Source organism: Rattus rattus, chromosome 18, assembly GCF_011064425.1.
Source record: "Rattus rattus isolate New Zealand chromosome 18, Rrattus_CSIRO_v1, whole genome shotgun sequence".
Classification (NCBI taxonomy): Eukaryota; Metazoa; Chordata; class Mammalia; order Rodentia; family Muridae; genus Rattus; species Rattus rattus.
In genome coordinates, this window is record NC_046171.1 from 30,846,678 (window position 1) to 30,857,087 (window position 10,410).

The following is a 10,410-nucleotide window of genomic DNA, read 5'->3' on the forward strand; positions in this document are numbered from 1 at the left end:
ATTGCCAAGATGCCATTTCTGTGTGGATGGCTGACAATCAGCATAAATAAAATTCATGTTTATAGCATATTTTAATAAATTGGCCACCATGGAAATAAGCACAGCTTATGCTGTGCGTGTTATAAATAAATGACCTCAAAGGGCTCCCATTTGTTTTTGCTAGATATAAAATTGTGGTTGATGCTCCCGAAATTATATTAATCTTTCTTTATAAGGCAAGGACCATGAGATCCAGTCACATGAACATGTAGGAGGGTTTTAGAGAATAAGACAGAGTAAGGGACAAAGGCTGATGGGAATGCTATACTAGTTTGATAAGGTGAGAGCTGAGTAGAAACATGGCAGTGAGGAATGAGTTATAGAAACAGTGAACAAGAGGGGTGGCCACATTATCCAAGAAAAGCAGAATATAGGCTTCCGAACCTATGGTTGTCCATGAACAGCTAAATTCTCTTTTCTATTCAGCCATTCCGAGACTCCAATCCACCCCCTCCCCTGAATTTAAGGTCAGTTATGAATTTAGTGTCTAGTGAACACGATTAAATGCCATTTTATGGTCTTAGGGTGAACTCTGTGGGGCTAGTTTGATCTTTTGACTAAGTCACAAAGTTAAAAACCCACATCACTTTCTGTGCCTTTTCTGACACAGAAAAGTACCTTGCATGCCCTGGTGCTGAACTTAGGTGAGATTACCAGAGCCCAATTAGCCAAAGGTTGCGTGTGCAGAATTATTTTCAATGAGAAGTTTTTCATGGGAAACGTTTCCCTGTCAAGATGTGTAATTGTTGGTAGAGTCCGTTATTTCCATTTGCAACTGTCTACACTCATCCATCTACACACACGGGGGCATCTTTAAAGTCACAGTGGTAAGACACAGGAGGAGATATATTAAAAGACTTTATTCACAATAGAGAAATTTTACAAATATAATTTTTAAAAATTATGTGTCAATCTATTATGTTTTCCGTAACATCAGAGATTTATATAAAGTTGGAAACAACAGAATGCACTTATGAACAAATCAAAAACAATGTAGAAATGGATGGATACACACGACAGAGAAGTCACTGAGTTCTCTAAATGGGCACACAACTTATAGGTATAATATTAACTGCACAAAGTATACCAAAACATGTTTTGTAAACACAAAATCGAGTGCTACCTTAACTGCTCATCTTTAAGGGCGTGAATCATACATGTAAGTCAAATTGCACAGCTTTGTTGGAAATGAATGACTCGTCATCTATTTGGAGACTTCCGTTGCTTAAAATTGACACAAGATATAAGCCTAATCAATTACGCTACTATAAAATTTGTCTTTTATCTTGTTTAAATTTTTGGTGTTCTGTGATCTGGCATTAAAAAATAGTCCAAGTTTTAAAACAGAAAACAATGCTCGCCAGTGGCAGAGTAGCTCGTGGTTCGGCTTCCTCCCTGCTCGAACCGGAACAAACGCTACAGTACCATGGCGCAGGCGCAGAGGACCTGACGTTCAAGCCCCACCCGCTACAGAAATACTCACCAGCTGTGTGTGCTCCTTCAGATCGAAATGCAAAGAAGATGAATTAAATAGCTAATCTAAGGACAATGAAAATTATAATCAGAATACCGATGATCAAATTTTAATATTTTAGCTCCGAGCTCTAGGGAAAGGATTTGTTATCCACTTATTCTTCCTCATGGAGGGAAAAGTTTTATAGTCCCATCAAGTTGTTGTCAGGGGGTAAGGCAGACTGTTCTATTCAGTCTCATTAAAATGACGTCATAGGTTCATGACCTCCAGAGATGAAATACGCCACAGGCAGAAGTTTCTCTGGGTCACAGAGATGCAGTAATATAGCCATAATGATATACCGAGCGATCTTTTTCATTTACCAGTTTTACTGTTTTATTTTGACGTGTTCTAATGTACAATACTGGAAACACCCGGGCCACGCAGAGTAGTGGCATCTTTGAAACCATCCCCAAAGCTGAAATAGATAAAACTATTGTCTACTTAGATTTAAGAAGATAAATGTCTCAAAAATAGCTTGTACAATGTGAAATTGACAATTTTAGAAATTCTGAATAAAGGAAATGCACAGAAATATATACTTTAGTCTAATCCGTGGGTTTGTATCATTTTTTTTTGTTGACGGTATTGATTATAGGTTAAAATTGAGGTGGTTATTGTCTTTGTTTTTTGGTGCATACGGATCATATTTGATCTTTCATATAAAGAACAGGTGTGGTAACACAAGTTATCACAAAGTTTGTCCTTGGGAAATTCAAAATAAGGTTTAGAAGAATCATATAACTGTTTTGACCTGCTGCAGATCAAATTCTGAGGGAGTGGGTCCATCCCTACAAATTATTTGTAAGTTAAGATATTTATGCTGAACAAGCACATTTAATACTCTTTAGAAGCTAATTAGATTGTTTTTTGTCTCCCTTAGCTGAACAGGAAGAGATAAATCAGAAATGCTTCTTTCGCTGGGTAAAAGCTCACTTTCACAAACTGAAGTACATTGACGAGCTGCACCTGGGACGGGCCCTTTTTCCGATCTGAACCAAGTGCAAATGCATCCTTTGCTTGAAGAGAACCCAGGAGGGAATGCAGGTCCATGAACCAGTCATATGGAATTCTCCTTCTCTTCTTAGAGACCAGACTTTGGAATGGATTCAGTTAAAAGGAAAGCCTGGCACGTTAGAAGTTAAGTCTTTTCCCTTTCAAACCTGTAATTGGGTAGCCAGGCGTTCTGCACAACTCAGGAGCTCCCCTTGCTGTGTCGTGGGCCATGGGAGAAGGTAAGCAGTGCACGGTACAGAGATGACACAGGGCATTTAGAGAAAATGCAGAGGACAAAATCAAAAGTGAGGAAACATGAACATAATCACCCAATAAAAAGACACTGTACTCGTGAAGAGATGAGGCCAGTGTCGCTGGCTCTCCTGGGACAACTTTCTCATCTGAGTCACAATGAGAGTGGAGGACTTTAGAAGACATTCTATCAAATAATGATAGACCTGCTAAGAGGCTGTCACAGTTGTAAGACCTGTCTCTGGTGGATAGACAAACCAAATTAACGTGAACTTGAAAAGGAAAAAAAAAAGCTTTTTTTAATACTTAATTTATTATTATGGCTTTTTGCAACATGGCAAAACATTACAGCTCGAAGCAGACAGCATCTCCTCATAGAGGAGGAAGAAGTTTTGCAGTCAAATCAAATCATAATCAAGAGGTCACTGGTAGACGGTTCTATTATGAAAATGATGCCATGACTTCATGAATTTTTAGAAACAATAGATTCTTTAAGAAAAAGAAAAAGACGGGCAGAATCTGCGGATCTACTAGCTGAATAATGAAACAAGGAATTGATGTCCACTTAGGCTCATGATACTAAACATAAAAGACTGCAAAACAATTTTAGAACTTAGGAGAATCATAGAGTTCTGCCAATCAATAAGAGTTCATCATATTACCAGGAAAGGAATTATTAAGGTATGCAGTGAGGGAACGAAGCAGAGTAAAATAGGAAATGTCTTTCATTTCTCCTGGACATCAACTTCCTTCTTCTGGTCACGGAGTATAGGGAAAGGATGAGCCTCCGTGTTGAAGATCCAGTGTTCCAGTGGAAGAAGGTCATCGTCGGAAAATATCAAGTACAGATACCTGGAGAGAGGGAAAAAGGACAGCATGAGGCACAAGAAACCATGCCCCAGAGACACATGTATGTCTCTGTGCATCCTGTATGGACTGCCGTTGATTCTAACACCCACAGACCTTAACACGGGGTCATTCGTACTTTGGGTGCTAGACTATGAGAACCACGCTGTGTAGTCTCAGGCCGTCTGCCTCAGCGATGACTACCTAACACACCCACACTGGAATGGCTCCTGCACCGTGAATGTGTACATCCCGAAGACATCTGAGGAGAAGATCTCCTTGGGGGCCTCAGCCCCCACACTTGGAGAATAATTTTACTTACTTCAGTGTCTCTGCCAGGAAGAAGCTTTGCTGGACGTCGTCATAACTCTCATGGGCGATGTAAACATCCCGTAGGCCTGAGTAGCCTCCGTTCACTCTGCAGTGGCTTTCTAGGGCCTGAATTGCCAAGAAGAGACGGGAAAGTCAGTAAAGTGATTATCGGATATCTTTTACTAAATCATGAATTCAGACAAGACAAGGTGTTAAAGGGAATGAGAGCCTGAAAGAATTTCTGATAGAAAGTTCAAAAACTATAAGCTATAGAAAGGCAAATACAGTGGAAAAGGTACCTGACCTATGGGGTCTGTGTTTTGCCTCAAGAGAAACCCTTGCATGTGTGGTTTTGGAAAAGTAGGCATTCATTTCTAGTGTTTCCATTGTTGGTCCAGAGTAAAGCTTGGTAATTCAAAGACTACTAGGTCTAGATCGCTGCTTATTTTTTTTGTAACTAAAATTTTACTAAACTATAGCTAGACTATGCTTCATTTGTTGGTAAAGTGTCTGTGGCTGTTTGCAACACCATGTTGGATGTGAGTAGTGGAGGAAGAGACCACGTTGTTCTGCGTGACCTTTACAGAGCGAGCATGGGATGCAAACCATTGGCCAAGAAAGTGTGCTGAGCTCCTAAAGCTTCTATTTCCATCAGAATGTACCAACTCTATATCTTTTCAGTTAAGTCCTATGGGAAATATATGATATGTATATATATATATATATATATTATATATATATATAAAACTATTAATGGTGCCAGTGATTGGAAATGAAGAAAAGTGAGTCTGGAATCCATCACAGAAACCTTTCCCCCCTCTTTTTTTTAATATGGTAAAGAAGAAAATGGTATGAATTCACTGATGACCCCAAGCTTAGAGAGAAATTGTAGCTGCATGAACACAATGAACATTGGAAAAGGAGAAGGGCTGGGCAGGGTGGGGATGAAGATTCACGTAAAAGCTTTCATTTTGTTATCTGTCAATAAACTGACTACTGTTTGTAGACTGTTTCCCCAGAAGTCCTCATTCTTACTTTTCAGCCTGACTGATGTATTGTTGACAAATGAAACCCTTATATATTTGAGATGTATAAGCTGTTTCATGTACAGATTGTGAAATGACTACACAATCAAGCCAATAAACATATCCACAGCATCTCGAATGATATACATATATGTGTGTGTGTGTGTGTGTGTGAGAATTCTTGAGATATAGTCCCACATTGTAATTCACTAGAGTCACCATGCTACATAATATAAGAAGCCTCCAAAATGCTTTTCCCCCTCTCTTCTGTCTCTCCCTCCTTCTCTCCCTCCCTCCTCCTCTCCCTCTCCCTCCCTCTCTCCATGGTTTCTCTGTGTAGGCCTCGAACTTTACCTGCCTCTGCCTCCTGAGTGCTAGGATTAAAGGTGTGGGCCACCAACCCCCAGCATGCTTTCATTTTTTAGCTGAAATTTTCAAACCCCTTGAGGAGTGCCATGTGGTTTATGTCCCTTTCTTCTTCCTCACCAGGTCCTGGTAACTGCCACTTTGCTCTCTAGTTCTGTTAAGAACTTCGATTATCCTAAGTTCTACATGGACGTGCTATCACTCAAAGCCTTTCTATGTATAGCATGTTCTGTCTAAGATAATGTTCCACTGCATATGTGTTGCAAATCTTTAGTTCTTCATCTACTGAAGAACACAGGATATTTCTCTATGTTGGTTACTGTAACCAATGTGAGATTATAGATATCCCTTAGGACTTATGGCATGTCCTCGGATATATGGCCAGAAGTGGTCATCTTATGACCACTCTATTTTTGAATTTTAAAGGAACCTCCATACTGTTTCTCATGATGGCCATACCAGTTTATATTGTCACCAACAGTGTACAAGGGTCCCCCTTCCTTCACATCTTTGACATCACTAGTAATCTCTTGACTTTTTTTCTTATAACATTAGTTGTCATAGATCTGAAGTGATCTGACCACGGTTGCTTTGTGTTCCCTATGATGAGAGATAATACAGTCTTTTTCATATCGTTTTTGGCTACTTGTATGTCTTTTTTTGCAAAAAGAGGCCTGTTGAGGTTCTTTGCCCGTTTTCAGAATGGGTTATCTTTCACTGCTGAGTTGTATAAAGTCACCATTTTGAATATCAGTTCCTTATAAGGTACAGTCACCAAGTGCACTTACACAAAGAAGGAAGCCATAATTCTACCAAGCAGTAACATCTCACAGGAATGCCATCATACACGTGGTCAGAGAGAAAAGTCATTATGCAGTTATACGGTGGCAAAAGGTTGAAAATAATTTCTATGCCCCGTCACTTAATTGTTTGTTTCCTCTGCTATGCGGAACTGTTGAAGACTGATGTGGTCCTGTGTGTTTTGTTTCATGTTTTTGCTGTTTTGTGAGTGTCACAGCCAATAAAATCATTGCCAGGGCAATGTTAAGAAGATTGTTTTTTTCCTTAAGTTTTCTTCTAGGAGTTTTATTTATTTTAGATCTTATATTTAATTGTTTAATATGTCTTTGTTTTTTTATATTATCTATACTTTAAACTTTTACAGGCTGCTTGTTTAGTTAATAAGCATATTCCAGCCAGTTTTATTTTTATTACCACATGCGAGGAATTCTATTAAGTCCATGGCCTCAATAAAAATTGTCATCTGAGACCTTGTCCTGATTCATAGAAAGCTCAGCTGGTTCATCTTCACTGTCAACTTGACTATGGTTAGAATCATTTGGAAACATATCCCTGGACATGCCTCTGATGGTGTTTCCAGAGAAGTTTGGCTGAGGAGAAACATTCTTGATAACTATGGTTGGGACCAATCCATTGAGTGGGGTCCCAGACTTAAGAAAAAGAGAACACAAGAAAGGATGAACACCTCCATTCCTTGCTTTCTGATTCCTGAATGTAGTGTGACCATGTATTTACCTTATGTTTCTACTGCTTTGACTTCTCTCCAACATGACACATTCTGCCTTCAAACCGAGAGCCCAAACAAATCCCCCTGTTCTACATTGTACTTGCTGATAATTTTTTTTTTGTCACAGCAACAAGTTCAGTAAGTAGTAGATAAAACTGGTATTGAGGAGTGGGCGCAGTGCTATGTATAAATAAACCTGATCATGTGGCTCATAGGCTGTTCAAACTGGTAGGAGGGCTATGGGAGAATGTGGAGAGCTTGGATAAGCACTGCAGTGCCATAGGCAAAGGTTAATGAACCCTTGGGGGAAAAACGTGGACAGAGGAGGCCCAACTCATGATGTTGTAGAAAGGACCACAAATTCTATTGGGACCTAGACTTGGGGATGTTTGTGTTATATTCTACAAAGAATCTGGCTGCACAGTTCTTGTGCCCTGAAATTTTGAGTGAGCCCGGAGCTCGAGAACAATGGACTGAATTGTTCTGTGGAGGAAATGTCAAGATAGCATAGCACGCAGGCTGCAGTGTGATTATTTCTTAGTACACTTAGCCAGCTTTACAGCAGGAAAAGGCAGAAAGATCTTAAAAATGTTCCAGAGATTAGCATACCTAAGAAACTTCACGTGTTGCCCTGAGACTACGGGAAAGGTTCTCTGAGGGCAAAACCCCATCATCCAAAGTTGAAATTTGTAAATTAATTTCGAAGGCGAAAGCTTGAATTGAGAACACTGCTGGAAGGGCTCCTCTGCTGGAAAAGACCTGCCTTGGAAAGTCCTTCCCCATGCTTCCCCATGCTCGGCCACTGACATACACGGAGGCCACTGCAGCGAAGGCAGAGAGATGCCACCCTATTCCTGGGTTGGCAGCAGAACTCAGCAGTGCTGCTCACTCACATCGTGGTGGTTTTCTAGGCACACGAAATGCAAGGGTTCCTGGGTAATTAAGTCACACATCAGAGTCCCCCAAACGGGTAGCAGTGTTTGGCAGGGTGGGATTCTCTATGAAGAGGCTTGGTTTGTACTTGGAGTTCTGAAGATGAAGGTTAAGCTGCAAAGGAGTTGGCAGGATGTTGGAGTGGCCAACATTATTAGGGCCATCTGTGGATGACGCCAGTTGTGGAACAACCCAAAATGTGAGGGTACCTGGGCTGGCTGTAGTTTGCCGAACTGGAGAAACGGGGTTCTTTAAAGCTTCTGGATCTCAGAGTGATGGTGCTATAAACCCTAGTGCCATAGGGTTTCCCGTTTTGTCCTTTCCTTTGGGATTTGGTCGTGTTGGACCAATCTTCCCTTGCCATTATCCCACCCCCACCCCCTTTGGAATGGAAACATCTGCTCTATGTCACTGAATACTGGAGGTATGTAAGATGAAATTTTGATTTTAGAGAGGCTGATGGCTAAAAGATTGCCTTAAGTCTCAGGCTATTTTTTTACTTCCACTTTTAAACAAAGCATTTTGAACTGTGAGATGACTATAAGCCTTTTCCGGGGCCGGGGTAGAGCCTTACAGATTGAAGTATGTCTGAGTCTTAGGTTGAGTTGTCAAAGTTGTACTTATGATTCTCCACTGTCTACTCAACCCATTCAGTACCTCTGAGCATGTCCATGAGTACTGTAAGCATAGGAGGGTGTTTTCAGAGGACTTAATTGAGGAGGGAAGCCTTCCTGTCAATGTGTGTCATACCATGAAGGTGGTTCCAAGACTGAATGAAACAGGAGAAAGCATTTACTTCTCAGTGAACCCTGTCTGTGGATTCAAGTTCCCTCCACTATGCTTTTCCCACCATGAAGGATATACCTTTAAACCATGAATACACAAAAATTCTTCATTAAATTGCTGTTGGTGGCTATTTTGTGAAGCAGTGAGACAATTAACTCATAAAATTATAAACGAAAGAGCAAAGACAGACTAAAAATCATGATACATTAAGAGTCATAGTGAAATGTTAAAAATAAGGTAAAGTGACTCTTAATTTCCTATTCTAATTTCTATTATTTATATTTATGAATATGTATGTACATGTGTATTTCTGTATGGGTAGAAACATATGTATGGAGGCTGGAGAACAACTTTAAATATAAATCTTATGAAGACAAATCACCTCCTTTGAGACAAGGACTACCGTTTGCCTGAAGCTCGTCAAGTAGCCTAGACTATTAGGATTGGCTAACCATTCCCAGGGATCCTCTCGTCCATAGCTTCCCAATGTTGAGATTAAAGGTGCGTGCTGCTGAGCCTGGATTTTGTGGGGGTGTTGGGGATTGAACTCAGGTCCTCATGCTTTCAAAGCAAGTACTTTAACCAACTTTGTCATTCCTTCATTCCTTGGCTACTCTTTTGCGCTCTACCACTGAGCCAAATCCCAAACCCTTACTCTTTTGTTTTACACTTATAATCATACTTCAATTACCTGAAAGGTACAGGCCTTTTCATGTTGGTTGAGAAGAACTTTCATAAGCTAGAAAAGGGGTCTGAAAATTGAGCTCCAAAAAGAGAAAGAGAAAGCATGTAGTAGTCATGAGTTAACAGGGACACTGCACCCTGTGCTAAGCCAACACCAACAGATACCGACAATTAGGCCAGTGACTTTTCACATCAAGGTCATAAGGCAGAGGAGAGAGAGCAGCCATCTATGAGGAGAAGCACTTAATTGCTAGGTTAAAGAAAACTGAGCCAATGTGCTACATGAACAAAGAAAAGAAAAATTCCCCATGATTTTGTACTTAAAAGGAAAAAAAAATCTTTCGAAAATGAAACAATGAGCTTAAAACGATGCTTGAATTAAATTCCAAGTCTTATACAATAAGACAATAGAGGGAGAGCTCCAAAGGTAACGTCTACATCCTATTATTTTTTTTTCTCTCCTCTTTTGATAGAAAGGTCTTTTTTATAAGCAGCCAAGTATCAGATGTGAGGATTAAGCCATTTTTTAATTTGTAAATTGAGAAAAAATGGTCAGCATTAAAAAAAAAAAGAAACGGGTGAGGTTATTTTGGGATATAATGAAACTGAATTTCCAAATATTTCATTAAAATGATCTCAATCACAAAACCTTCCCTTGCCCTCTGAAGCTCTTTAGGTGCTGAGTGGAGAAAGCCAGGTACGGTGATTAGCTCTCCTTCCAGTCCATGGAAAACTTCATTCGTTCTTTCACTTGATACAGAGCTGGCAGATGGACACAGTGGTGCATATCTCTGATTTCAGCACGTAGGAGGCTCAGGCAGGAGCATTTTGAGTTTGAGGCCAGCCCGGGTCAGCTAACGGTACCCAGGATGACCAAACAACAAAAATCCAGCTACCCGCGTATCTCACCATCAATCTATTCAGCCAAGCAACCAAGGAAACAAAAGAGATCAGAAAAAGGAGAGAGATAAAGCCTTGCCTTGGGTAAAGACAACACTGCGACATCTTCCTTTTCAGTGCATGCCCGCTCATGTTTTTTTCTCCCATAAGTCCTCACTGGACAATAAGCACAATAGTCGTGCTGGCTAGCTTTTGTCAACCTGACATGTTACAGCCATTCGGCAGGAGGG

General features: G+C 40.3%; 1 protein-coding gene across 1 annotated transcript in view; it reads right to left on the reverse strand.

Annotated features, from left to right (window-relative positions):
- Nucleotides 1-879: 879 nt before the first annotated feature.
- Man1a1 (mannosidase alpha class 1A member 1) overlaps nucleotides 880-10,410 on the reverse strand; it is a 175,368-nt gene continuing 165,837 nt past the window's right edge. The window contains exons 12-13 of the mRNA XM_032888241.1: nucleotides 3,969-4,084; nucleotides 880-3,652 (exon numbers count right to left, since the gene is read on the reverse strand). Coding sequence (XP_032744132.1) covers nucleotides 3,526-3,652; nucleotides 3,969-4,084 — 243 coding nt within the window. The 3' untranslated portion in view covers nucleotides 880-3,525. The remainder of the gene's footprint in view (nucleotides 3,653-3,968; nucleotides 4,085-10,410) is intronic.